The 27,325-nt window shown below is 34.4% G+C and overlaps 1 protein-coding gene across 2 annotated transcripts; it reads left to right on the forward strand.

Moving 5' to 3' along the window:
• The first annotated feature begins 455 nt into the window (after positions 1-455).
• LOC129889042 (transcription factor TCP2-like) lies at positions 456-8,961 on the forward strand. Of its 2 annotated transcripts, XM_055964149.1 has the most exons (3): positions 456-804; positions 2,054-3,380; positions 8,693-8,961. In XM_055964149.1, exon 2 carries the CDS (start codon positions 2,070-2,072, stop codon positions 3,333-3,335), a length of 1,266 nt encoding a protein of 421 aa, XP_055820124.1. In that variant the 5' UTR covers positions 456-804; positions 2,054-2,069; the 3' UTR covers positions 3,336-3,380; positions 8,693-8,961. The 2 variants fall into 2 exon arrangements, with proteins under 2 accessions (XP_055820124.1, XP_055820125.1); XM_055964150.1 differs by lacking the exon at positions 456-804 and having other exon boundaries at positions 1,351-3,380.
• The last annotated feature ends 18,364 nt before the right edge of the window (positions 8,962-27,325 follow it).

Here is a 27,325-nt window from a genome sequence, read left to right on the forward strand (position 1 = left end):
TTGTTGTCCAAGTGGTGGATGTTGTTGTCCAAGTGGGGCCCACTTTTAAGTGGGCAAGTAGCCCCTTGGTCTTCTTTCTCTCCTACTTGCTGCCTATTTCACTTATATATATGCTATCTCTAGCATTAAGCGATGAGATATAGAAACATAATTACATACTGCAAATTTGCAATCATTCTCTCTTTTGTTCTGTTTTATTTTCCTTACTCTCTCTGTTTAATTAATTGTTCAGGTAGTATATTCATAACAGTATGCACTTAGTTAAATTATATCACATAAAATGTAACCGAAAGGAGCATTATTAACTTTGTTTTGCAAACTAAAGATGAGTCATTATCGCAAAAATAAAGAGGGCAACTAAAAGAAAAAAAAATATCTTGGCATGACATTATTATTAAAAATAAATAAGTGGAAAAGAGCAAAACGGCACTGTGTGTACTTACACGATAAGCCCGGTGATATGATCGAATGTTCATGACCTTAGGGCTTTTTATTCTACTCTCTCTCTCTCTCTTTCCACATTTTTTAAAAAACAATTGCCACCCCCAAAAAATCTGAAAAAAGAAAGAAAGAAATTATTTCTATTTTTCATAAAAAATAAAAGAAATGAAAGGAAACTTGTAAGCAATAAGTTGGAGGTTTCATCATGGTGACTTTTACTTTCTTTTTTTGGTAATATAATGAGGGTTGAAGACCATTTTTAATATACTTAAAATATTTTCTTTTTCTGGTTTGGATTGGCTGAATATGGCTTTGGAGTTTTAAAAGTTGTGATATAAGGAAGCAGAGTTACAGGAAATTCTGGTAATATTCTTGAACTTTGAACTTAGCTGCTTCTTCTTCTACAAAAGTTCCCTTTTTAACATCTTTGGGTTTTGAACAATGTATTTTTTTGTGAATTATAGCTAAGAAAGAAACACTTCTTGAATGCCCATTTTAGTCATTTGAATATAAAAGAAAGGATTTTTATCCATAATTTGATTTTATGTGAAAAGAGGAGCTGATCTACTGTGTAAATACCCTTCAAGTAGTACAAAACTCTCAGATCCAACAGTTGTAGATTTTATGTTTTCTATTCAAGAAACAACAAATGGTGAATGTATGTAATAAATATACTGTGTTGTTGTAATACAGACACAGACACAAACACAACAGCAATAACATTTAATTATCTATTTAATTAATGCTATATAATAATGACCTTAACGTACTCCCACTGGAAATAGTTTACTATTTTTTTTAATTAAATAAAATGTCATTCTTTATTCTTTTTTTCTTTTAGTTGTGTAGTTTATCTTTTCTCTTTTTAAGCATAGCAATAACTTATGCAATTTCTAGGGCCAGCAAATCTTTAAAGACTCTTCACTCTATCCTTTAAAGACTTTTTTTCATCTTTAGATTAGGAATGCTACCTATTTACTACTCTCTTTATTTAGCTTTTCCTCATCAACTCATTTTTCCAAAAGTTTAAATCTAAAGCCCTATGAAAAGCTAGAGCATTTGATGCTTCTTCCCTTTTTTTTTGGGTCATTTTTTTAAAAATAATTAATTTTGTGGGCTTCTTGATTTTTTGTGGCTATGGTTTTGACTGTTTTCCTACAGTGTAACAGGGCTGTTGTGCTGAGATGACACAGACCTTTGTTTTTGAAAACACTGCAAAAAGAAGCCTTCTTTACTCTCTACTTCTGACATTTGAATAAGCCATATCTATAGTTGAATGTGATTTATCAAACCTCAAAAAAACACCTTTTTTTACACATAAATTTTCCTTTCTCTTTATATATGTGTGTACTCATATGGATTTATATTAATATAAAAGTCTTAAGTAGTGTGTAATCATGATTAATGCAAAGGACATCTACAGTCCCCCAAGTCCAAGAAGGTATCCCCTACACCAGCTCATAGTTTTATCTTTTTCTCCATCTGTGAACCCTAATTGAAGTCCCAAATCTACATAGAAAAATACCCTTTTGAGGTCAAGAAAAATTGGGTAAAGCTATAAATTTTGAAAGGTGGGTGTTTTCTTGATTTTGATTTTTTGTGTTTGAGAAAGGTATGAAAGTGGTAGTATGGAGATGGAGGAGATTCAAACTGAAGAATGCAAGTTTCCAAGAATCAGCAACAAAGAGGATGAGCAGTACCACCAATATGATGTAGACGATGCAGGAGAAGGCAAAAAGAGTAGTGGCCTTGGTGGTATTGTAAACTTTTATGGTCGTCCTTCATCAAGAATTGTTAGAGTTTCTCGTGCATCTGGTGGGAAAGATAGGCATAGCAAAGTATTGACTTCAAAGGGATTAAGAGACAGACGTGTTCGCCTCTCTGTCAATACTGCTATACAGTTCTATGATTTGCAAGACAGGCTCGGCTGTGATCAGCCGAGCAAGGCTGTGGAGTGGCTGCTAAAAGCAGCCGCTCCTTCAATTGCTGAGCTTCCACCTCTTGAGGCGTTTCCAGATACACTGCAGCTTAGTGATGAGAAAAGGTCAAGTGTTGGAACTGAGCCGGGTTTTGATTCAGCTGATGTGGAAATGGATGATGATCTAAATTACAATCAGCAGCAGCAACAACAACAACCACCTTGTTGTAGTAATTCTGAGACAAGCAAAGGTTCTGGATTGTCACTTTCCAGATCTGATTATCGGCTCAAGGCACGGGAGAGAGCAAAGGAAAGGGCCACAGAGAAGGAAAAGGAGAAAGAAAATAAGTCTTCTATGGTTTCTCATCACCAAAATATGCACCCTAGCTCTTCTTTCACTGAGCTATTGACCGCTGGTATGAGTGATAATAACAATAACAACAACACAAGTCCTAATGGCCCCATTCACCAAAACACGTCGAGGCAATGGTCTACAAATCCCTTGGAGTATTTCACCTCAGGATTGTTAGGCCCATCAGCTACTCGTGGAATAGACAACTCTACTGGTTTTTCGGGCCAAATTTATTTGGGAAATCCTCTACAGCCATTAAGACCAGTGTCTTCACCAATGTTTAGTATTACGGGTGACCATCGACCCGAACTGCAGCATTTCCCATTCGGTGGTGACAACCTAGTCCCGGGTGTGACCTCCAGTGGGGGAAGTAACTGCAATACTAACAACGAGTACAATTTGAACTTCAGCATATCTTCATCTGGTTTCAATAGGGGGACCCTTCAGTCCAATTCTTCCTCTTCGCCGTCTACATTGCCTCACTTCCAGAGGTTTTCTCCCACAGACGGATCACAAAGTTTCAATCTTGGCTCCACAACTGAATATGATGCTCGTTTACACCTCTTCTATGGCAATGGCTATGACAGTAGGCATTCAGATCAGAAAGGAAAAGGAAAGAACTAACTTCATTTAAAAGCAAGTTCCTTTTACTGCCCATCTTCATCCATGGTAAATTTTCAATTCTTGAACTCATATTATCCTTCTAGATAAAACCCATCTTTTACCTTCCAAAAAAGACTCCATTTTTATATTTTTTTAGATTAATGTGTTTTAGTACCATGATTTCTTGGTTTCATAAAAAGTTAGTACTTAAAAAGAGTATTGGGGCATGTGTTTATTTGTTTTATGATAAGCTGCACGGTTTCCTGGTAATGGGTTGTTGTCTCTTTGTTTGGTTTCCTTCTTGCTTAGCATGTTTGTAGCCATAGACAGGTGTTAATAGCTGGAATGAAAGGGCACTTTAACAATGGTGAAAGGGTTATAGTTACTCTTTTTATTTTTTAAATCCCTATATCTGTTTGTCTTTTTAGTTTAGTGTCCCACCACTGGATGGGATGTCATATATAATGGGATAAACAGCCAACACTTGTCAGTTCAACGGTGCTCTGTTTTGCTTAGCTAGGGTTGGGTGTTTTGGATTTTCAGGTCTTGCTTAGCTAGGTCAAAAGACAAAATCTATCCATCCAGTTTCCTACTTATTTTGAACTACATCTAACTCAATCTTTTCAAAAATTATATTATCAATATTATTTTCTATGTTTTAAAAAAATGAACTAGTTTGATTTGACATGAAGTTTAAGAAAATAAAAAAGATTTTTTAATTTTGTAGTCCTAAATTAAAGTTATGTTAAATGTATTAAAATATCCTTTAATCTTATGATCTTAAATATGTCACGTGAAAAATTGAAATCACAATGTTGCCAAAAAAGGAAAGAAATCATTCTTTTTTAGACTGATTAAAAAGGAAAGTATGTCATTGTTTTTGTAATAGAGAGAGTATAAGTTGTAACTTTTTTTTATCTCATTAGGAAGAAAAAGTACATTTTAAAAATTTTGGTGAAAATTCACATTGTTTGAATCTAGATGCAGAAAGTGGGAATTAAGCTATCTCCCATTAGTACAAATAGCTGATAGCTCTATGTACCAAAACTTGGATAGATGGAAAAATAGTATTTTTTTTTATAAATTCAAATCCAAAAATACATATTTTTCAACTCACTTCAATAATTACTAAGTCATAACCTTATATGCATATCCTTTTATATTACTTCCTCCATTCATTTGTATTTGTCCAATATTGATTTGACACACCTTAAGAAATAATAAATGGATAATGACAATTTCACTATTATCACTCTTTGAATATAATAATCTATGTTTTGGAAAATATAATTATTAGCAAGTGTAAATTAGGAATTAAGTAATAAACGATTTTTTGATTTTCTAAACTAAACAAATAAAAATAAATATATATTTTTGATATAGTGAACAAATAAAAATAGACGAAGGGAGCATATAGTAAGATAAATTAATGGCAACCCTTTTGCAGACAAGACTATAATAGCTAGCTGGTGTAAGAACTGATTTTACGTATTAACTCTGAATAAACATACTCCTCCCGTTCATTTTTATACCACTATAGAAAAAAAATCAAATTAGCTAGGAGCCGTTTAGCAATAAATTAGTTAGGAATGACTGAAAAATTTAGCTAATTTTATGTTTTCTAATAATTTATAACTATATAAAAGCATTTCCTTATTGGAGGTAATATTGATATGACCAAGAAATTAATAATTGACATAATTATTTTATTACATTATTTTTATTAATTAATTTTTAGTATTAGGTCTTAGAAAATATTTTGGAGAATAACCAATAAATGCTAAAAATAAAACATAAAAAAATAATTGTATTTTCGTGATATATTAAAAATGATAAATAAAAATTGAACAAAGAGAATATTATTCTTTGTCATATAAAATGAAATAAAGTATTACAATTATAATGAAGGAGTAAAATTGAACAAAGAGAATATTATTCTCAGTCATATAAAATGAAATAAAGTATTACAAGTTACAACATCACATTAACATATGAAATTATTGTCAAACGACATCATAAAGCTAGTTTGGTTTTTGGGCATCAGAAATAAATAGCATAAAAATAATTTCCAATTAATCATTTATAATGTTGGCTCGACATAATTCTAAATGATGAAATATTGGTTAATGAGGATTTATTAAGGACCTCAACTTATTTGAAACTTAAACATAATTATTACTGTTGCTAAAAATTTCCAATTAAATTTACTTAAAATAAAAATAATAACAAGTTCAAATAATTAAGAGTAAATGTATGAAATCCCTTCGAATTTGGTAAAGCAAAATTTATTTTAATACTTTAGCAAAACTTATTTTTTTTATTGGTCAATATATAATTAATATTTAATTTTTTTATAAATTAAATTTTTTTAAAAAGATGAAAAATATCTTATTTAGAGGTAATGAAATTTGTAGGTCCTATTTTATTAAAAATATTTAATCTTTTTTTCTCTCTTTATTTATTGTCTTTTTCAAATACCTTCTTCTCCATTAAGCACTCCTTATATCTTTCTTTTTTCATATTAGTCATTTGTTCCTTCATCCTCATCTCCCACCTCTGTCTACTACTTCAATTCCACTAACCCCGTTGATTTCACAAATATAAACTTTCTTGAATTTTGAGTGACTCATTTTAATTTCTATTAGTTGTGGTGCAAAAATGTAGATTTTATCAACTATCTTAAACAACCTCCATTTTTCATTTACGTTGTCAAGAAAAAAATGACTTTCAAAAATATCATTGTTCTAATGGATTGATTTGTGGGGTTGGGGTGGTGGAGGGAAAGGGTTTGAATATGGTGAATGGCGAAGAAAAGAAAATCACTGAAGGTTGGAAATGGTTGAAAAAAAATCAGTGAAGGTTGAAAATGGTGAAAATCAAGGAAGAAGAGGGGGGGGGGGGGGGGCATAGAAGTGAAGGAATTTACGAAGGTGAGCCCATTTGTTAAAAATATTTAAAATTAATGAAAATGGGTCTACATTTTAAATTTTGATATTAGAAAATATATTTTTTTAATTAATTAATAATTATTGTAATGAATTTTAATAAGTGTTTTAAGGAAAAAAGGTGAATAAGCCAAAAATAAATAATAATTAATGACGTCATGCTTACATGGCTGTAATGTGGTGTTTATATGGCTATGATATGGCGGGTGAGAGTGGTATTATACTTTCAGGGTGATACTAATTTCACTTGAATGTTATTAAGGGGGCTATTTGAATGTCTTTGTGGTTAAAGTGCTAAAATAAATTTTGCTGCCAAATTCAGAAAAGATTTATTTACTCAATAATTAATTACAACATACAACTACATGTTTGTTATCAAAAATGGTTTACATTATAGAGGCAAAATAATATCTCCATATTTGTTTTCTTTTGCTTATATAATTAAGGGAGAGAGAGCTTAATGGATAGGTAGGAGAGTAAGTATAATGATCTAACCAAACTAGGGAAACAGTGTAATACTATTCTAGTGAGTCATGCAAGAATAATATGTGGCAGCCGTTTGGACATGAATTGGTTGACATTTGAAAGAAAAAAATAGTATTTAAAATTAAGTTAAAAAGGTAATTAGAAATTGAAATTTCGTTTGAAAATTAAATGAAACACAATTGAAATTTGTAAGTGAAAAAATTGAAAGATGTTTTGAAGACAAGATCAAATCCATACCTGATGTGAAATGGATTTGTTTAGTGTCTTTATTTTTTTGGGTTTTAAGCTATATTGTTCGAATTCTTTTAAAATGTTATTGTATTTGTGTTACTAGTTTTGAACGTTTTGACACATATCCCTTTACATTCTTGAAGAGTGTAAGCAACATAAGTTTTAAGGTTTGATAAATAAAGTGAATTGTTGAGTAGTAGTATTTTGAGACTACCAAATGTGTTTTTTTTTAATATTAAGCCATCACCATTAGGTTGTGTGCCTAAGGTGTGTGGGGTTGGTTTGACCCCTACCACGTTAATTTATATAGGCGGAAAAAACTTATAATGATAAGAGGGGGACATGGGGGTCTTACCTCTAATCTACAAAAAAGATTGACAAATCAATCTAGGAAAGGAAGTATATATCCTTTCCAAATTACACAGAATATTAGCAAATAAAAAAATTACTCTTTTCATTTCTTCTTTTCATAGTTGGCACTTGCCATTTGTCAAGTTGAAGCAGCCCCTTTGCCTCTCTTGGGAGATCATTTTGAGAGTGATATAAGGTCCTGTTTCTACTTGTTGAAGCAAGATTTGCCTCTCTGAAACAGTGTGAGAGACAGTATGTCGTGTTACTCAGGATCCTGATAATGTTATCTACGGTGTGCTTCAGCTTCAGGTTGTTAGTACTTTTTGTTGTCCAACATTTCTTTTATAATAAGAGAGTCCAATTCTGTATGAAGGTTGTCTCTATCATTATGAATACACCAATCAATCCCAAATTTAATAGCAAGAGCCTCAGCTGGGTTGCTACTATCACAACTTATAGGAATCGAGTAAGCCATAACGAGTAAACCATGTGTTAAATTTTCCATATAATGATATTGTATATTTCCTCTTGACTATTATGTTTTTCATATTAAAAATACTTCGTGTCCTTGTTAATATCTTTACTGGGTTGTTTTTATTTATCATGAATATTATTCCTAACACATGTTAGCTAGCATTTTCCAACTTGGTATCCACGATCATGTTGCACTAGTAACTTGGGATGTTTGTCAAATTGAAAGGAACACGCTACCTCAAAGGTGTAAATTTGTTTTAAAAAGAAGTTTTAAACCAAAAACATCCTTTAGTTAGAGCTTTTTATTTGATTTGGTCTTGTGGTAAGAGTATTGTATGCTGGGGTAATAAATGTATGTTACGGATTCGAATTCTTCTGTAGAACCAAAGTTAGATATTTAAGTGAAGAAAGGTAAAAGGACTAACCTATTATTCACCTTGTTTTGAACCGTGTGCTAATTGTCCTCGGCATTTTCTTGGCTCCAGCAATAACTTTCTTTTGCTATTATAGTACTCTGCTAAAGTTTTCAACTCGTAGACAATTTTCCAATTATTTGAGAAACATAAATATTGGTGAATCATCAAAGATACATCAAGAGTAGATTCTGCGAGTTCAACTAAATGCATTCCTTCTTTGCTTGACTATACTAAATAAAATAAAAATTGTATACATACATTTGGGTCAGACACATTTTGAATCGACAAAAAATAGCATGTCTCTAGTGAAGTGTGCAGGTCAAAACCAATTTCTTGTGCATCATTATTAAAATTCATATTTATCTTCAAATAATGAGTCAAAGCTGGTCTACATATTCAATTTAGTTTCTCAAAACATATTTTTACTGCTAATCAACCTGATTTGGCTTTAACTTGTCACACGTAACTGATTCAGGCAATTGAAGATGGAAGCAACCTCTGGAGTTCTAAAGGAAGCAATGCTTACAGGCTTATATATTATTATATGCTTCTTAACTGCTTGCTTATTCTGCGTAATTCATTTTAAGTACTATAAGTAAATACTTTTTTTTAATGGGAGAAATCCCTTTGTTTGCTGCGTCTTTCCCTACTTCAGTTGGCGCACAGGTTCGAAACTCAGTGAGGTTGTGTGTGTTTTGTTGTGAGATCTCATTTCTATTGAAGAATTTACCCTCATTTGAATTTTATGATTCTCACTAACCATTGCTTGAGGAGGACATCATGTTAGGTTGGATTTTACAAACTTGAAATGCCTAGTATTTAGTTGTGTTGTTGATGATATTTAATGAGAGGTAAATTTAAGATTTGAAATTTATGAGTTTCTATATTAATTTCAAATTAAGATACAATAACAACTAAGAGCCCGTTTGGATTGACTTAAAAAAAGTATCTTTTATGTATGAAGTGTTTTTAGAACTTTGAAGTTCTGAAAGATATTTTTATAAATAAGCAATTGAGTGTTTGGATAAAAATGTTTAAATGAGGAAAATGATGTGAATTTTAGGGTTAAAAAAATAAAAAGGATAGTTTGAGAATTTAGTTAAAATATAAGGGATATAAAAATAATTTTCATGGTCAAAGAAAATAACTTTAAGCATTTAAGGAAAAAAAAATAGAAATTATAACTTTTTATTTTTGACTAATTTTAAAAATTTTATGACTTAAAGTTAGCATTAGACAAATACGTTTAAAAGTTAAAAATAAGCTTCACTCCAAAAGGCTCTTAGTTTACAGCCAAATGCTTATAGATATAGTGAATTTTTCCATAAAATAATCTTGCTGACCTCACTTTATGTAATTTTTTAAAGTTTTGTCTTTTCTCACTCCTTTTAACCAATTGGGCTTTATCCTTTTTCATTCCTTTTTTTTAATGAGCATTTGCGCCTGCAGACGACAAAAAATAGTGTCCACATATTCTTTGTACCCTTAAATAGAATTCCTTATCTACCGTTTTATTAATTATAATTTTCAGTTATATTTTAATTTGCTATGCATTTATATTTTTATATTATTATATTTGCAAATTTTAGAAAAAATATAAATATGAATTAATTTGTATCAAAATAAATATATATTAAGAGGAGAGAGGCGAGTGAGATAGAAAGAGGCAGGAGAGAAGCGAACGAGATCGAGAGAGGTAGGAGAGAGGCAAGCTACATTGAGAGGGAGGAGAGAGGATGAATACATGTTGTATTTATTGTATCACGAATATAAAAATACATAATACAAATATAGTTGAATATAATTTTCGTTTTTTGAATATTTCGAATACAATTAATATAATACAAATCTCACCTAAATTTGATTGGATAAAGTTGATATATAATACATTTGACAGAGATGATGAATGCATATTGTATTTGTATTAATACAAATATAGTTGATACAAAATAAAAATATAATTTTTCGAATACAATTAATATAAAATATAAATGTCTCACATATATTTGATTGAATACAATTGATACATAATACATTCAAATGTATTTCTTCTTATTGGCAGGGGAGAGAGAGAAAGACAAAGAGGGGGGGGGTCAGTGGGAGGAGTGGCAAGTAAGAGAGAAATTTGCTATAAAAATAATATATCGTGATTTATTTTAATTTTTTAATACTATAGCTATGTTACATAAATAGGTTTGAATTTTGTCTTGTTCCATAATTTTTCCTTCTTTGTTTTAGTTAACCCATTTTTAAGTTCAAAATAGGAAAAATTAGATGAGAAATTTACTTTAAGGACTAAAATTACCACAAGAACTTGTCTTAATACTTATCTAGTAATATAAATACTGGATTATTACCAGTTATATCTAAATAATACTTAACAGATGTATACAATTAATTATATCTCATGTATGTATCACGGTTATTGTGGCTATCCATTTCCCTCTTTCTTCTCCTACTTTATCATAAAATAATTTTTTTCATCCCCGAATTTTTAGCATAATTAATGAAACATATAGTTACACTTATAGTTTTGTATTTGTCATTTGTTAATACCCAAAAATTACGTTTTGAATATTTTCTAGCTTTTTATTTTTCTCGAGAGTTTTCTCATTATAGGAAAATGCAAATGAAAGTAAAAAAAAGGCACAATACTTTTGAAGAAGGGTTCAATGGTGCACAGCAAAAATTGGAAGAAGTATCAAAAGCGCATGCTAAGGCGGGTAAAATTTAGCGGGCGCCTCACTTGCTTATCATTCTGTAATTTTCATGTATTTACTTCATATTTCGAACCCCATGAATGAAAATCATGCATCCGCTACTACATATACAGAGTCTAGATAAAAGTTAATGAATGAAGACGGATAAAGTTTGCAGCTTCTTTAGTCTAACTAGGATAGTCTCTTTATCTCCTAGTTTTTGTTGACTTTGTTATTATACTTCTGTAACCGTAGGACTATAAGTTAGACGATATATATTGACTTGTGTAATCACATATTTTTTACATGGTGTCTGATTTGGGCGTATTTACTCATCAAAGCACTGTATTTTACTTATGTTTTAACCAAGTTTCAAAGATAAACTCCTGTATTTTAAGTTTATTTGTTGTGATGAGCTAACATATGTGATTAAAGTTATTTCACGCTAAAATACAGCAAGAGTAAACCCAAAAGAAGGAACGAAATCCAAAGTGAAGCATCCCAGACAGAAATGAAGCCAAGACAGTGCTGGCATAAGGGTCTGCAGCACGGGGCAAACACTCTGAGTTGACCCCTGCGCCGCATCAATTATGAAACTTCTGAAGGTGGAAAAAAGTGGCTTGTATCAGCGATAAGCTAGGCGGCGCGAGGGCTAAGCCCCGCAATGGACAAAGCGACAATGACCCCCTGCCTTGTGATGGGGTCATGTCGCACACCAAATGTTCTGTGGATTTATTTTGACAACTCAAGGGACGACTTTTCTAGGGCTACGCAATACCAACAAAGAGAAAGGATTATTGCTCATTGTTATGAAATACTTGATTTTGGTATTTTATGAAGATATTGTTAGCAGTAGTTTACTATTTTCATAGTGATTACTTATGTATGAACAAGAGATTCTCGCAAGTGCTGTAATTAATTCAAGGTCTTTACTGTTTCTTTTCATCGTAATGTTTATTACTTATTACAATTATTTTAATTTTTTGAAATCAGTTATGAGTAGCTAAATCACATAACTAGGTTTATGGAATGTAGTGTAGGGATAATGGTAAAGTATTTTCACATTATATCTTCATATGAAAGTGTTGATCATTGTGCATTAAAAGTTCTTTCATAAAGATTGTCTTTTTAATAGTTACAAACATTAAAAACTCACTTCTATTTTGACTTTCCTGATAAAATAAAATAAGATTAAGTAAAAGAATTATTATTAATGGGAATTTGGGGATACTAACCCTCATCTAATAACTTGAGTTAGATACAAGATAGCTAACCTGAGACGTAAGATGATGATTAAATTAAATACACATCCAAGTGCCAAAAGGACTTACAATGGAATTCTTTTAATTAGGTCAAGAGACTTTAGAAGACAAATAGAGTCGTGAGTTTTGCACAATGACCATACCTGAATGAGTTGATAGTGAATTATTCATTTGAATTTCGATAGCTAGGAAACCATAGCTCTAGTTTGTCTTTAATTATTGAATACAATAATGGCAACATAAAGTAGTTTAAACAATATTCCCACAGAGCCCCATCCAAAATAGCAATCATTAGATCAAATGATCTCAATAAATTATAAATTCTTGTCACCTTCTCTTGGGATTTGACCCAATTTAGTTGGGTTACTATATTTGACAACAATTGCTTTGTATCTAATTAAGGGTGTTATTTGGGCGACATAAAATTTTAGTGTCGTTGTTGAGGAGTGCAATTTAGAGTTATAGTTTGTGAAAATTCATCGAGTGATTATTGTTTCTTAAATTACTCTGATTTATTATTTTTATGTGTTGCAAGTTATAACCTAAGTGTATGTTTGATACTCGGAGTCAAGGATCTCCCTTCATTCTGCTTGATCTGGAAAATTGAATGCACACTGAAGCACCTGACCCTGAACACTGCTATGTATATTGAGGTTGATTAGAGGGCATCAATTACTGCACAAGTGGACCTTGAAGGGGACATTCGACCTCAACCGTTGGTGTAACAACCTATTTTTGTCGTTCCAAATAAGTCAATAGGGAAGGAATTTGAGCCAAAATATTTCAGGTGTGACGTGAAAATTTTTGAGCCTAGGCCAAATTTGGATGAATTTTGAGTGAAGAGAACTCTAGGGTGATCCATAAATGGACAAGGGATTGAACCCATAGTATGATTGATTTAGTTGTAGCCAAGACGATACGGAGTTTGTACGACTTTACAGAATCGCAATCGAGTGAGTAAAACTTTTAAAATTGATCTTGACGTGAAAGGTGTATTTTAAAACATCTTGGGACAAGGGTGTGTTGTAAAAGAGAAGACTTTGAGATTCTTTACGAGCTCTCTATCTTTGCTTATCCCGCCAGAGTGGGATGGTCCCGCTATGGCAGGACAGACATGACCTCAGTTGGGGAAAAAACCCATAAATGGTATTCTATCTACAAAATTATTCTTAAGAAGTTAGGAGGCAAACTAGGGCTCTTTTGATTATTTTTCCACTATTCCTCATGCCAAGGGTAAGATTATTACTCCCCTACTTTGTAATTCAATTCCTAGAACCTAGAATTATGGTTGGTAATCAATGTGGGAAGGGTTTTGGCCTGAAACTAGTGGTGGAAAATAGCCCTAGATGGGGGTTAGGATTAGGGCTGCTTATCGGATGGATTAGAAGAATAATTTTACTTAACGGTTTGACCTATCAGATATCGATTTTTAAATTTACTAATCTTTTAGACAACCTATAAGATATCGGTTGGTTCGGTAATAAATTACCAATTATCGAAGGGTTATTGAGCGATGTATTGGATAACCTATAAGAAGTTTGTAGACTATTTGACAATGAGAAAGAACTTAAGTTGACATTGAAAAGGTGGAGCTAATTGAAGAGAAGATATACCATAAAAGCAAAAGTCAAGGATACACCGACTTCAACTTGGTAACTCATATTTTTACAGAATTGTATACAACCAGAGCAAAAGACTTATGTTAATTGACTAAAAACTGAAAAAGAAGTGTAAGTATATGGTAATTCTTAACGGATTAACGGTTTATCCGATAAGAAAATTTAATAATTCTCCTCCACACCAATAAGCCATTAATTATAAAATTTTAATGTGTTCCCTAATCGTTTATTCGATAATTCAATACTAATAAGCCAATAAACTAATTTTACGGTTGGCTTATCGGTTACGGTTCGGTTTTGAACACCCCTAGTTAGGATCATGGGTTGTTCTAAGAGGGAAAATTATGCTATAATTCGTGTAAAATAGACCATTATGTTGATCCTTTGTATATATTTACTTTCTTTAGACCAAGAACAAACTGAATGAACCAGAAAGGAAAAGCTCTTGCGCCCTAAAGTTGTCAAAGCTTGATTTCGAGGTAGGTGATAATTTGTCTTTTCGTATGTGATTCATGTACCTATTAAATTACTCCACTATATGTATATGTGTATATGAATAAGGAAGAATGAAATGAACTATATGAAATGAGTTTTTACTGGACATGACTTGTGGTGAACTTGTTCTTGGTAGATATGATAGTCGGACTATTCATTGTGATTGTGGTTGATTTTGTATGCTGGGATCAGGTGTCATGTTTTCACATATAATTAGATCGGGTTTCACATTCTAAAATATAAATTGGATCAATTTTCACATTCTAACATAACTTCTAATCGGGTGTCATGTTCCAACACATAATTTGGTATCTGTAGTTTCTATTAGAGAACCCTTATGTGAAGTTGCATGATAAATTAAGACTGATGAAATGTGATCATGTTGGGTTATGAGATGTTAATGGTTAAGTCTATTCTGTATATATATGTGCTTACTGTGCTGTATTTACTTGTTCATATCTCGCTTACTGGCTAGTCGCATGATGCTACCAGTACACTGTTGTCTTTGTATACCGATACTACACTTGATTTATCTTTGTTAAGTATAAGGAATATTCAGACGACAGCTAAGAGACCTAGAATAGAGGACCACTAACTACTAGAGTTCTAGGGTGAGCCAGTTCTTGCAGGCTGCCACAGGCTCTCTTTGTTCTAGTCCTTCTTTTAGGACTCAGACTTTGTTTAATTTTTTTTATGACCTTTGGAATTTTTTATTTATTTAGAGTTTTGGTACATCGACCTTCAGGTCCTAGGTGTTAATTTCCACATTTTTTAGGTTGTTGACTAATTTTACTAAGTTTATGGAAATTCATTCTTATTCTAAATATTTAAACCTGCTTCCGCAACATTAATTCATTTTAATTCTTGAGATTATTGTTAGTTGGACTGGAATAGTAGTTCTCCCACCGAAGAGTTAGTTTCGGTGCCAATCACGACAGGTCGAGGTCATGACAAAGTTTGTAGCAGAGCCCTAGGTTTGTTTGTCTCTTTATTCTTAAATGAGTCTAGTAGAGCCTTGCGGAATAGTACGGAGATGCCTGTATTTATCTTTGAGGGGCTACATGACTTTAGGAAAAGTTTCTTTATCTTCTTTCCCCTCATGCTATAACTTGATTCCAATTGGTCTCTAGTGATCCAAATTGGTATCTAACCTCTTTCACTCTATTTTTCACAAATGGTGAACACACGCTAAAATGGTGTTCGCTCATAGCTCCTATTAAACTAGAAGAGGAGCCATTTGCGAGAGGATGCGATTAAGGAAGGGGTAGGAGAAGGGGATGCGGCAGAGGCCGAGGAAGAGCAACACCCACTAGGCGTAAGGCTCCGGTTGAGGAAGTACTACGAGAGAAGGGCCCTCTCGCGCCCCAAGATTTGTTAGAGGATAACATAAAAGTGGTGGAAGATAAGACAACTTAACAGTTGAAGGATACCCAAGTTGGGGCTGCCGATCTTCCCCTAGTGGACCTGATATTAGCTCAGCAGATTATGGTCTTCTTGAGTGGGCTGGATGGTACTAGAGCCATTCCCCCTATGCCCACAACTCCAGCTTCGATTGCTCACGCATTTGCTGCTGCAGCTCCTAAGGTATATGAGGTGGTAGGTTCGGATGCCTTCTTTCGACTACTTATGTGCCCAGTGATGACCAAGACTGAACATGACATGCTCACAAAAAGTTTTTAAAGCTTAAGTCCCCAGTCTTCCACGGTTATAAAAGTGAGGATGTGTATGAGTTCATTCTCGACTGCTATTAGAGATTGCACAAATTGGGGATAGTTCTCCAGCATGGGGTTGAGTTTGTGACCTTCCATCCAGTGGTGGAGGGCCTATGTGGAGTGTCGCTCACCATTTTCCCCCCACTTACCTGGGTCCAGTTCTATGCTTTGTTTCTAGATAAATATATGCCACACACCTTGAAGGATTTCAAGAAGGACAAGTTCATAACATTGGAGCAGGGTAGCATGACAGTGGTTGCTTATAAGACCAAATTTCATGTATTTTCCTGATATGCTAGGAGGAGAGAATTCAGTTATTTGGAAAAGGGTTGAACCCTAAGTTGTAGGTTTTGTCTATGCATATGACTTCATCAGGCAAGTATTTCAATAAAGTAAAAGATTTTATGAAGAAAGTAGAGGGAGTACGACAAGATGGGTACGCCAAAGAGTACAGTAGATTCTAGGGGGTTAGACAGGCCGACTATTGAATCCAGGCCAATTCAGTCAGCATTGCCCACTTCTACGGGCAAATTTTTAGATACTCCATGGCAACATCCGATCTAGGAAAGATAAGGAGCTTTTTTTCCAAGTAACATGCCGTCCTTTGAGAGTGACTGTTTAAACTGTGGAGAGCTGGGGCACATAAGGAGGGAGTGTCCCCACCTTCGCGGGACAAATTCAGCACCCCAACAGGCCAGGGCAGTAGTACCCACGGGCAGAGGTGGAAGCAATAGAAGGCATCCACATGGTGGGCAAAGAGGGAATTCGAGAGCCCATGGAGGCTGAGGTAATGGTATTATAGGTGGAGGAGCAGCGCAGTCAGGCAGGGATATGGTCCGAAAAGATGAAAAGGGGCTCTATTTTATGCCTTTTCGAGCAAGATTGAGGCCAAGGCGTCTGATGCAGTGATCATAGGTACTATTCTTATTTGTGACAAAATGGCTACTATTTTATTTGATCCGGGCTCTACTTATTCATATGTATTAGTGCGATATGCCTTGGGTTTTGATGCGATTTATTTTGTGCTTGATGCCCCCATCCATGTTTCTATCCCTATTGGAGAGTCTGTTATAGTCACTCATATGTATCATGTTTGTCCTTTTTCTGAGGGTTCAAATTTATGTTGACTTAGTAATTTTAGACATGACCGATTTTGATGTGATCTTTGGCATGAATTGGTTGTTCCCATATTTTGTTATGCTTAACTTTAATGCTAAGACTGTGCTCTAGAGATCCTGGGTAGAGAAAACTTAGAGTGGGAAGATGTGTACAAGCTTAAGCCAACTAAGGTTATATCCTTTCTCTAGGCTAGAAAAATAGTGGGGCAGGATTGTTTGGCTTATTTGGACCTAATTCGGAATGTTGATGTGAAGTCTCCCTTTATAGAGTCTATTTCTGTAGTGTGTGAATTTCTTGAAGTGTTTCCTACAGACTTGCCTTATATGCCTCTCGAAAGAAACATAAATTTTTGTATTTACTTGGAGCTGGATACTCTCCCAATTTCTATTCCTTCTTACTGCATGGCTCCAACAAAGTTGTGAGAGCTTAAGGCTAAAATCCAAGAACTTCTTGATAAGGAGTTTATCCATTCGAGTGCTTTTCTGCGGGGTTATCTAATCTTGTTTATTAAGAAAAAGAATGGTAGCATGAAAATGTGCATAGATTACTGACAACTGAATAGGGTCATCATTCGGAATAAGTACCCGTTGCCACATATTGATAACATTTTTGATCAGTTACAAAGTGCGTCAATCTTCTCAAAATTAATCTCAGTTCTGGGTACCACCAATTGAAGATTAGGCTTGAGGATGCGCCCAAGACAACTTTTAGAACAAGATATAGGCACTATGAGCTTTTGGTGATGTCTTTTGGGCTGACCAACACATCTGCAACCTTTATGTGTTTGATGAATGGGTTTTTTAAGCTATTCCTAGATTTATTTGTAATCGTGTTTATAGATGATATTCTGGTATATTCGAAGAGTGAACAGGAACATGCAGATCATATTCACATTGTTCTAAGTGTACTGGGAAAGCAAAAACTATATACAAAATTCTCTAAATGTGAATTTCAATTGTCTTCAATTGTCTTCTTGGGGCATATTGTTTTGAAGGAAGGGGTAATGATAGATCCACAAGAGATTGAAATAGTTAAAAATTGGAGTCGGCCAAATTTTGTGACTGAAGTTAGGAGTTTTATGGGACTTGCCAGTTATTATCGCCGATTCATGAGGAACTTTGCTTCTATTGCTAACCATTTAACAAGTTTGACTAAAAAAGAGATACCATTCGAGTGGACCGATAAATTCGAAGAGAGCTTCCAAAAGCTCAAGATTCTTCTAACCATAACACCTATCTTGACCCTACTGATTGAAGGTAAAGACTTAATTATTTACTGTGATTCTTCACAATCAGGTTTGGGTGTTATGTTGATGCAGGATAAGAATGTTATAGCCTATATTTCACGGCAGCTAAAGGTTCATGAGATAAACTACCCGACTCATTACTTGGAATTAATAGCAGTATGTTTGCTTTGAAAATATGGAGGCATTATCTTTATGGTGTCTAGTGTGTGGTGTTTACTGACCACCACAGTTTGCAACATGTGTTCACTCAAAAAGATTTGAACTTGAGAAAATGAAGATGGATGGAGTTGTTCGAGGATTATGATGTCACCATCCATTATCATCTAGGCAAGGCCAATGTGGTGGCAGACATATTAAGCCAAAAATCGATTAGCGTGGATTATATAGTCTATTTTGGAGCCTACAACCAGCCCCTTGCTAGAGAGATTCAAGCCTAGAAGGCCAAATTCTTGAGACTAGGCATCCTAGAAAAGGGTAGGGTAATGGCTAGTGTTGATCTAACGCCAACCTTTATTGAAGAGATTAAGGCCAAGGAATTTGAGGATGTGAACTTGAATGAGATCAAAGAAAAAATGTTGATAGCAAGGCCCAGGCCCAAGATTCAGTCGTTGATGCAGGTGCGGTGCTCAACTTTAGGGGAAGGATTTGTATTCCCTGGATAAATGACATACTTCAGAAAGTGTTGTCCAAATCCCATAGTGTACTCTATTCATCCTAGAGTAACCAAGATGTATCAAGACTTAAAACATCTGTATTGGTGGTCGGGTATGAAGAAATACATATCCAAGTATGTAGATAAGAGCCAAATTGTTAGCAAGTAAAATATGAGCACTAAAGACTTATAGGTTTGCTTCAATGGATACCAATTCCTGTGTGGAAGTAGGAAAGATTAACAATGGACTTTGTGGTGGGACTCCCCAAGACCTTAGGAAATACTCCATTTGGGTAGTGGTTTACAGATTAATGAAGTCAGCCACTTCAGCCTGGTTAGAGTGGATTACAATGCACAATAATTGACAAAAGATTATGTGAAAGAGATAGTAAGGTTGCACAAAGTGCCCCTTTCTATCATTTCAGACCGTGGTACATAGTTCAACTCTAAATTTTAGGGAAATTTGCATAAAGTGTTGGGCACTCAACTCACTTTCAACATATCCTTCTATCCACAGACAGATGGACAGTAAGAAAGGACTATCTAAGTACTGGAAGATATGTTGAGAGAATGTGTGATCGATTTTGGGGGACATTGGGACAAATTCTTACCTTTGTGTGAGTTGTCCTGCAACAATAGTTACCACTCCAGTATTGAGATGGCATCATTCAAAGTCCTTTATGGTAGGGGATGTAGGTCTCCCATAGGGTGGTTTGAAGCTAAAGAAGTGGATCTTTTGGGAGTTGACTTAGTAAAGGATGCTCGGGATAAGGTAAGGAGCATCCAAGTTAAACTTCTAGTAGCTTAGAGCCATCAAAAAGAGTATGTTATCCATAAAGTAAGAGATATGACCTTCCAGGATGGTGATCAAGTTCTTCTAAAGGTGTTACCCATTAACGGGGTAATGAGATTTAAGAAGGATAAGCTTAGTCCTCGTTATGTTGGTCTTTTTGAGATTCTTGATTGTGTAGGGCCAGTGGCTTACTGATTGGCCTTACCACCTAGATTTTTTGAAAAATAAATCCGGTGTTCCATGTATCCATGCTAGATAAATACCATGGAGATGGAGATTACATCATTAAATGAGACTCCGTTTTATTAGACAAGAATATTCAGTACGAAGAAGAGCCAGTGGAAATCTTATATTGTGATGTCCGAAAGATAAGGATCAAGGAAATTAAATCTGTGAAGGTTCAATGGAAGCATCATACAATAGAGGAAACTACTTAGGAAACTAGAAAGGACATGCGAGACAAGTATCCCTAACTGTTCGTTGAATCAAGTACTACTCTGTCTCTATTTTAGCCTAGTTTTTCCTAATTGGTCACTCGACATGAGTGATGGTCATATTGGTATCTATTATAATGATCTGTTTCAGTCATTACGGATAAGCTAATAAGGAAGAAATCCAGGCCATAAAACTTTGGATAGTGACGTGGGAAATATTGAGCCTAGGGTATACTTTGATGAATTTTGAGTCAGGTGAGGTCTAGGGTAATCTAGAAATGGATGGGGGGATTGAAAATATAGTTTGATTTATTTAGTTGGTATCCAAGATAATACAGAGCCTATATAGCTTTAAAGAATCGCAATCGAGTGAGTAAAACTTCCAAAATTGATCTTAGCATGAAAGGTATATTTTAAGGCATCTTAGGACAAGAGTGTGTTGTAAAAGGGGAGACTTTGAGACTTCTTATGAGATTTCTGTCTCTGACTATCCCTCTAGAGAGAGATTATTCCCACCAGGAAAGGGAAAGAACTTGTGTTTTAGAGTTGTCAAAGTTTGATTTTGAGGTAGGTGATGGTTTGTCTTCCTGTATGTGATTCATGTACCTATTAAATTACTCCGATATATTCATATATGTATATGAATAGGGAAAAATGAAATAAACTATATGTAATGACTACTTACTTTCCATGACTTGTGATAAACCTGTTCTTAGTAGATTTGATAATTGGGCTATTAGTATGATTGTTGTTGATTTTGTATGTTGGGATCGGGTGTCACGTTCTAACACATAGTTGGATCACATTTCACATTCTGATATATAAATTGGATCAGGTTTTATGTTTTGACACATAAATTAGAGCGGGTCTCACGTTCTTACACAAACTTGGACCGGATCTCACATTACATACACAATTTGGTGTCTGTAGGTTCCATGAGAGAATCCTTATGTAAAGTTACATGATAAATTGAGACTGATAAACTGTGATCATGTTGGGTATTGGTTATGAGTTGTTAATGGTTAAGTGTATTCTATATATATATATATATATATATGTGTGTGTGTGTGTGTGCGCGCGCGCGCGCGCACACACACTTACTGTGTTGTATTTACTTGTTCATGTCTCGCTTACTGGCTAGCTGCATGATCCTACTAGTATACTGTTGTCTTTGTGTACTAATATTACACTTGCGCTGTCTTTGTTGAGTACATGAAATATTTAGACGACTGATGAGAGACCTAGAATAGAGGACCACTAGCTGCCAGAGTTCTAGGGTGAGCAAGTTGTTGTAGACTGTCATGGGCTCTCTTTGTTCTAGTCCTTCTTTCATGTCTCATATTTCTATTGTTTAATTATTTTTATGAATTTTGCGTTTGTATCCCCTTTCCTACACTTCTTATTTTTTTAGAGTTTTGGTACTTCGACCTTCAGATGTTACTTTCTGCATCTTTTAGGTTGTTGACTAGCTTTACTGAGTTTATGAAAACTCAGTCTTATTCTAAGTATTTAAACTGCATTCGCAATTTAATTCATTTTATATCTTGCGATTTTTGTTAGTTGGACTAAAATAGTAGTTCTCCCACCGAAGGGTTATGTAGGTGTCAATCATGATGGGTTAGGGTTATGATAATTATCTAATATAGCCAATTTCAATATCATCAACATGATATTGTATTTACTAGGCATGAAGGGTTTGTTAGGTGCTCTAGCTCATAAGGTCTTGATTAAACATCTGAATGATTTTGTTGGGGTGTGTCTGGCATATAACATCCTAGGTTTCTCCCAAGAAGGAGTACTATTGTGGTTGTTTCCATTCTCTCTAACAGGAGAAGTAACTACATAGTTGTGTGAGTTATCAAATGCATCCATCTCTACTTGGAAAAAACCTACAAAATTATTTTTGGAGAGGTTCTTTCCTCCCTATAGACAAGTCCATCTTAGAGATGAGATTAATAACTTTAGACAACTATTGGATGAAGCACTACATGAGGCATGGTTACTATTCAAAAATAAAGTGGTATAGTGTCCAAATCACAACTTCCAAATGAAGTGCTACTGAAAAGCTTTTACAAATCTTTAGATACAGTCAATAAGTATGTGGCTAATAATGTTGCAGAGGGTTCACTGATGAGCAACTTATGATATGGATAACATATTACACTTGATCATATGATAAAGATGAATAAGGCATAACACACCAGGGATGTTGAGATAGTGGGCAATGCTTCAATTAGAAAGTAGTCAAAAGAGGAGATAATGAGAGAGGAGGCTAAATATGAGAAATTAGCACACTAGATGACACAGATCTAGGTGCTAGTTAAACATGTGGTGGGTGCAGAATACTAGAAGGTAAATATTGTGGGTTCCAATAAACAAGGCATACGAATGATAAAGTTTACTATCCCTATAAAAAGAGTTTAACTATGAGAGCAATTAGTCGAGGGGTTCTTGACCTAACTACTAGGGTTCCAATCAGGAATCTTATTAATAAGGCCAAGGGAATTATGGTTGGAATGAGAGAAGAATTAGAAAGGTGAGGGTTGGAATGATAGGAACCAAGATAAGTGGACCAAGACTTCAACTAAAAAAGCGGAATTCAGTATGTTCCACCCAAGATGGTCACACGAATTTTGATCAATCATCCGTGAGTGATCAATGAGCTCAAAAATAAAGGACATGTTACCTCACGTGCTCATCAAAGTTGAATCTATCGATGTTGGTATGCAACAGTTACATAGTGACCTAATAAGCATAGGCCAAGTGATAAACTCTCACTCCACCTCAATTAAGAAAATAGAGGCACAAGTGAGTCGGATGTCGACTTTACTAAACTAAAGTGAAAAGGCACTCTTTTTGAGTGACATTTTATCAAACCAAAAGAGTAAGAAAGGTAATGTAAGTCATTGCATGGATATTACAACTTAGAGTGGATTAGTGTTTAATGATTATGTGGTGATTTTTGATACATGGATTTTCTAGGTCTTTCTTCGGACTGCGATATTGATATATATATTTACTTAGAACCGGGCACTCAACCTATTTTCATTCCTCCTTATCATATGGAACCAACCGAATTAAAGGAGATGAAATAGCAGTTACAGGATTTGTTGAGCAAAGGTTTATTAGGCCGAGTGTATCTCCTTGGGGTGCTCCAATGTTATTTGTGAAGAAGAAGGATGGATCTATGCATATATGTATTGACTATCGGCAGTTGAATAAAGTTACCATCAGAAACAAGTATTCGATACCTTGTATTGATGATTTATTTAATCAGCTTCAGGGTGCTTCAATTTTCTCCAAGATTGACTTAAGATCCGGTTATCATCAGTTGAAGGTTAGGGTGGAGGATATCCCTAAGATAGCTTTTCGTACAGGTTATGGACATTACGAGTTTTTATTGATGTCTTTTGGGCTAACTAATGCCCCAGCAGCCTTTATGGACTTGATGAATGGAATGTTCAGACCGTACTTGGATTTATTTGTTATTGTCTTCATATATGATATATTGATATACTTTCATAGTAGAGAGGAGCATGAGCATCATTTGAGGATTTTTCTTGGCATTCTGAAGGAGAAGAAACTCTATGCAAAGTTTTCAAAGTGTGAGTTCTAACTTAGTTCGGTGATATTTTTTGGACATGTAGTGTCCAAGGAGGGTATTATGGTGGATCCTAAGAATATTAAGGCAGTTCAAGATTGGATCAGACCTGCTTCAGTTACTCAGATTCGGAGTTTCTTAGGCCTTGCAGGTTATTATCGATGATTTGTGCAGGGATTCTCATCCATTGTATCTACATTAACTAGATTGACCTAGAAGGAAGTGTCTTTCCAGTAGTATAATAAGTGTGAGGTAAGTTTTCAAAAGATCAAACTTTATTGACTACTACCCCAATTTTGACTCTACTTATGGAGAGAGAAAGCTTTATTATATATTGCGATGCTTCTCAAATTGATCTTGGTTGTGTATTGATACAGAAGGGAAATGTGATAGCTTATGCTTCGAGGTAGTTGAAGGTTCACGAGAAGAACTACCCTACTCATGACTTGGAGTTGGCAGTTGTAGTATTCACATTGAAAATTTGGAGACATTACCTTTACGGTGTGAATTGTGAGATGTTCATGGATTATCACATTCTCCAGTATATATTCAATCAGAGGTATCTTAATTTGAGGTAGAAGAGATGGTTGGAGTTGCTTAAGGACTATGACATGACTATTCTTTATCATCCTATTAAGGCAAAAGTGTTAGCAGATGCCTTGAGTCGAAAGACAGTGAGTATGGATAGTCTAGCCTTGTTACAGGTTAAAGAGCGTCCTTTGGCCATAGATGTCCAGTCCTTAGCCAATAGCTTTGTGATACTTGATATTTCAGAACCTAATAGAGTTTTGGCTTACATAGAGTCAAGGTCATCCTTATTGGAGCAGATTCGGGTCAACAATTTAATGATGGTGATTTGTATAAGATTCGAGACAAGGTGTTAAAAGGAGAAGCCAAGGAGGAAATTCTTGATGTTGAGAGAGTTTTGAGGATAAAAGGTCGTATTGCTGGTGTCATAAGAAGAAAGACATAGTAGATTTTGTGTCTCGATGTTTAAATTATCAGCAAGTGAAGTATGAACACCAAAAGCCTAGAGGTGTGACTCAGAGAATGCCTATACTTGAGTGAAAGTGGGAGCGTATTGCTATGGACGTTGTGGTAGGATTGACGCATACCTTGGGTAAGTTTGATACTATATGGCTTATTTTGAATCGATTGACCAAGTCTACGCACTTCGTACCAGTTCAAACTACCTATAATTCAGAGAAGTTAGCCAAGATCTACATTCGGGTGATAGTTTGCTTGCATGGGATGCCTATTTCTATCATTTTAGATTGTGGCACACAATTTACATCTCATTTCTAGTAGTCTATGCAAAATGAGTTGGGTACTCGGGTGGATCTTAGTATAGCATTTCACCCTCAGACAGATGGTCAGTCTGAACAGACTATTCAGGTCCTTGAGGATATATTGCGGACGTGTGTCATCGGCTTTGGTGGTCATTGGGATCAGTTTTTACCTTTAGTGGAGTTTGCATATAATAATAGTTAGCATTTGAGCAGTGAGATGGAACCATTTGAGGCTTTATATGGTAGGAGATGTCAATCTCCAATTAATTAGTGTGATGCATTTGAGGTTAGGCCGTGGAGTACAGATATGTTGAGGGAGTCCTTAGATAAGGTCAAGTTGATTCGGGATAGGCTTCTTATGGCTTAGAGTAGGCAAAAGAGTTATGCAGATCGAAAGGTTCGTGATATGGAGTTGATGGTTGGAGAGCGGGTTCTATTGAAGATTTCACCCATGAAGAGTGTGATGAGGTTTGGGAAGAAGGGAAAGTTGAGCCCGAGATATATTGGTCCTTCCGAGATTGTTGAGCGTATTGGTGAGGTTGCTTATTAGTTAGCTTTGCCACCTGGGTTGTCCGGTGTTCACCCTGTATTTCATATTTCGATGCTAAAAAAGTATCATCAGGATGGTGCTTATGTGATTCAATGGGACTCAATGTTACTTGATCAAAATTTGACCTTTGAGGAGGAGCTAATAACAATCTTGGATAGACAAATTCGAAAGTTGAGGTCGAAAGAGATTGCTTCAGTGAAGGTTCACTGTAAGCATCGTCCGATAGAGGAGGCTACATGGGAGATCGAGTCAGACATGAGCATTAGATATCCTTAGATTTTTTAGCGTGCAGGTAGTTCCTAATCCTTAATCGTTCGAGGACGGACGCTTGTTTAAGTGGTAGATGATGAAACGACCAGTTAGGTCATTTTGAATACTAAAACTATTTTGACTCTTCTCGTAAAAAAAATAATAAGACCTTTAAACTATCCATTTAACTGTGATTATTTAGTTGAAAGGTATTTTTTTAAATAATTAATTTATGTGATAATTTATTATTTTAATAATTTATTTATTAATGAAATATAATAATTATGTTAAATTAAAAGTGTGTCATATCCACTACTCCCTTAAAGTCTATATATCTAGGTTAAATAAAATATAAATAGTTATTTATAATCTATACTTGAAAAAAAATAGAGGGGGACGAGAACTATAGCAAAGAGAGACGTCAACAGGGAAAGTTTGTGCGTGCTTCAGGTAAGGATGTAGTATATTTTTTTCAATAATAATAAAGTATCTTAATGGTAGTATGTATGATGAGAAGGTTGGGAAATTAATAACGGATTTGAAATGAGGAAAAAAGGATTTGCAATATTATCATCCTTGGTGTGAACAGAAGAGGAAAGAAGGAAAAATGGAAATTGAATTAAAAAGTTTTGCTATTCACTTAGGTCCCATCTGTGTGCTTTTTGTTCTTTTTCATGGTAAACTAATAGGTGATATGATATGATAGGATTTTTGTTAGTAATGTAGGGTGGAAGGATAGGACAAAAGAATAAAAAAAGTATATATTTATATATATAAAAGTTATCATTGTGTTGAACAGAATGAAGGAAAATTTTATTTTGTTTGAATTGAGAGTTGCTGTTCACGTGGGTTTGCAATCTGTGTGCATTTTTTTAATGGGTAATTATGTGTGATATCTTTCATGAGTGTGTGGTAGTGATTAGAATTGATATAGGGATACAGGGTTAGGATTTTGAGGTTATTAGATTGTGGCTTTAAGTGAGGGCTTCATAATTTGATTTATATTTTTTATTATTATCACATTATGATTTAAGTTTGGTCTATTAAGATAGGTAAATAATTGTTAAGTGTATTGTATTATATGAATATCATTAGATTTATTTTGAGAAATTGAGACTTAAATCAAGGCTTAAGACTTAGTAATTATAGATTTGGGTTGAGTTTTTGGGTCTAGACTAGACATATAGTAATATGGATGTCTACATATTTGTTTACTTATGAATAATGTATTTTTGATAGATGTGGAATGTTTTGAGGCCTTATGAATAGGAAAATCAAAATCTTGAGGATTTGTGACATGTGTTCGGCATTCGAGGTGTGTTAAGACTTTCAGACTTCGTCGAAGGATATTTTTTTTCTAATTAATGATTAAAAATTGAAATAAATAA

The sequence above is a fragment of the Solanum dulcamara genome, chromosome 5 (assembly GCF_947179165.1).
Source record: "Solanum dulcamara chromosome 5, daSolDulc1.2, whole genome shotgun sequence".
Taxonomy (NCBI): Eukaryota; Viridiplantae; Streptophyta; class Magnoliopsida; order Solanales; family Solanaceae; genus Solanum; species Solanum dulcamara.

Excerpts from the sequence above, each read along its gene's own strand:
- LOC129889042 (XM_055964149.1), top strand. The coding sequence starts at position 2,070 with ATGGAGATGGAGGAGATTCAAACTGAAGAATGCAAGTTTCCAAGAATC.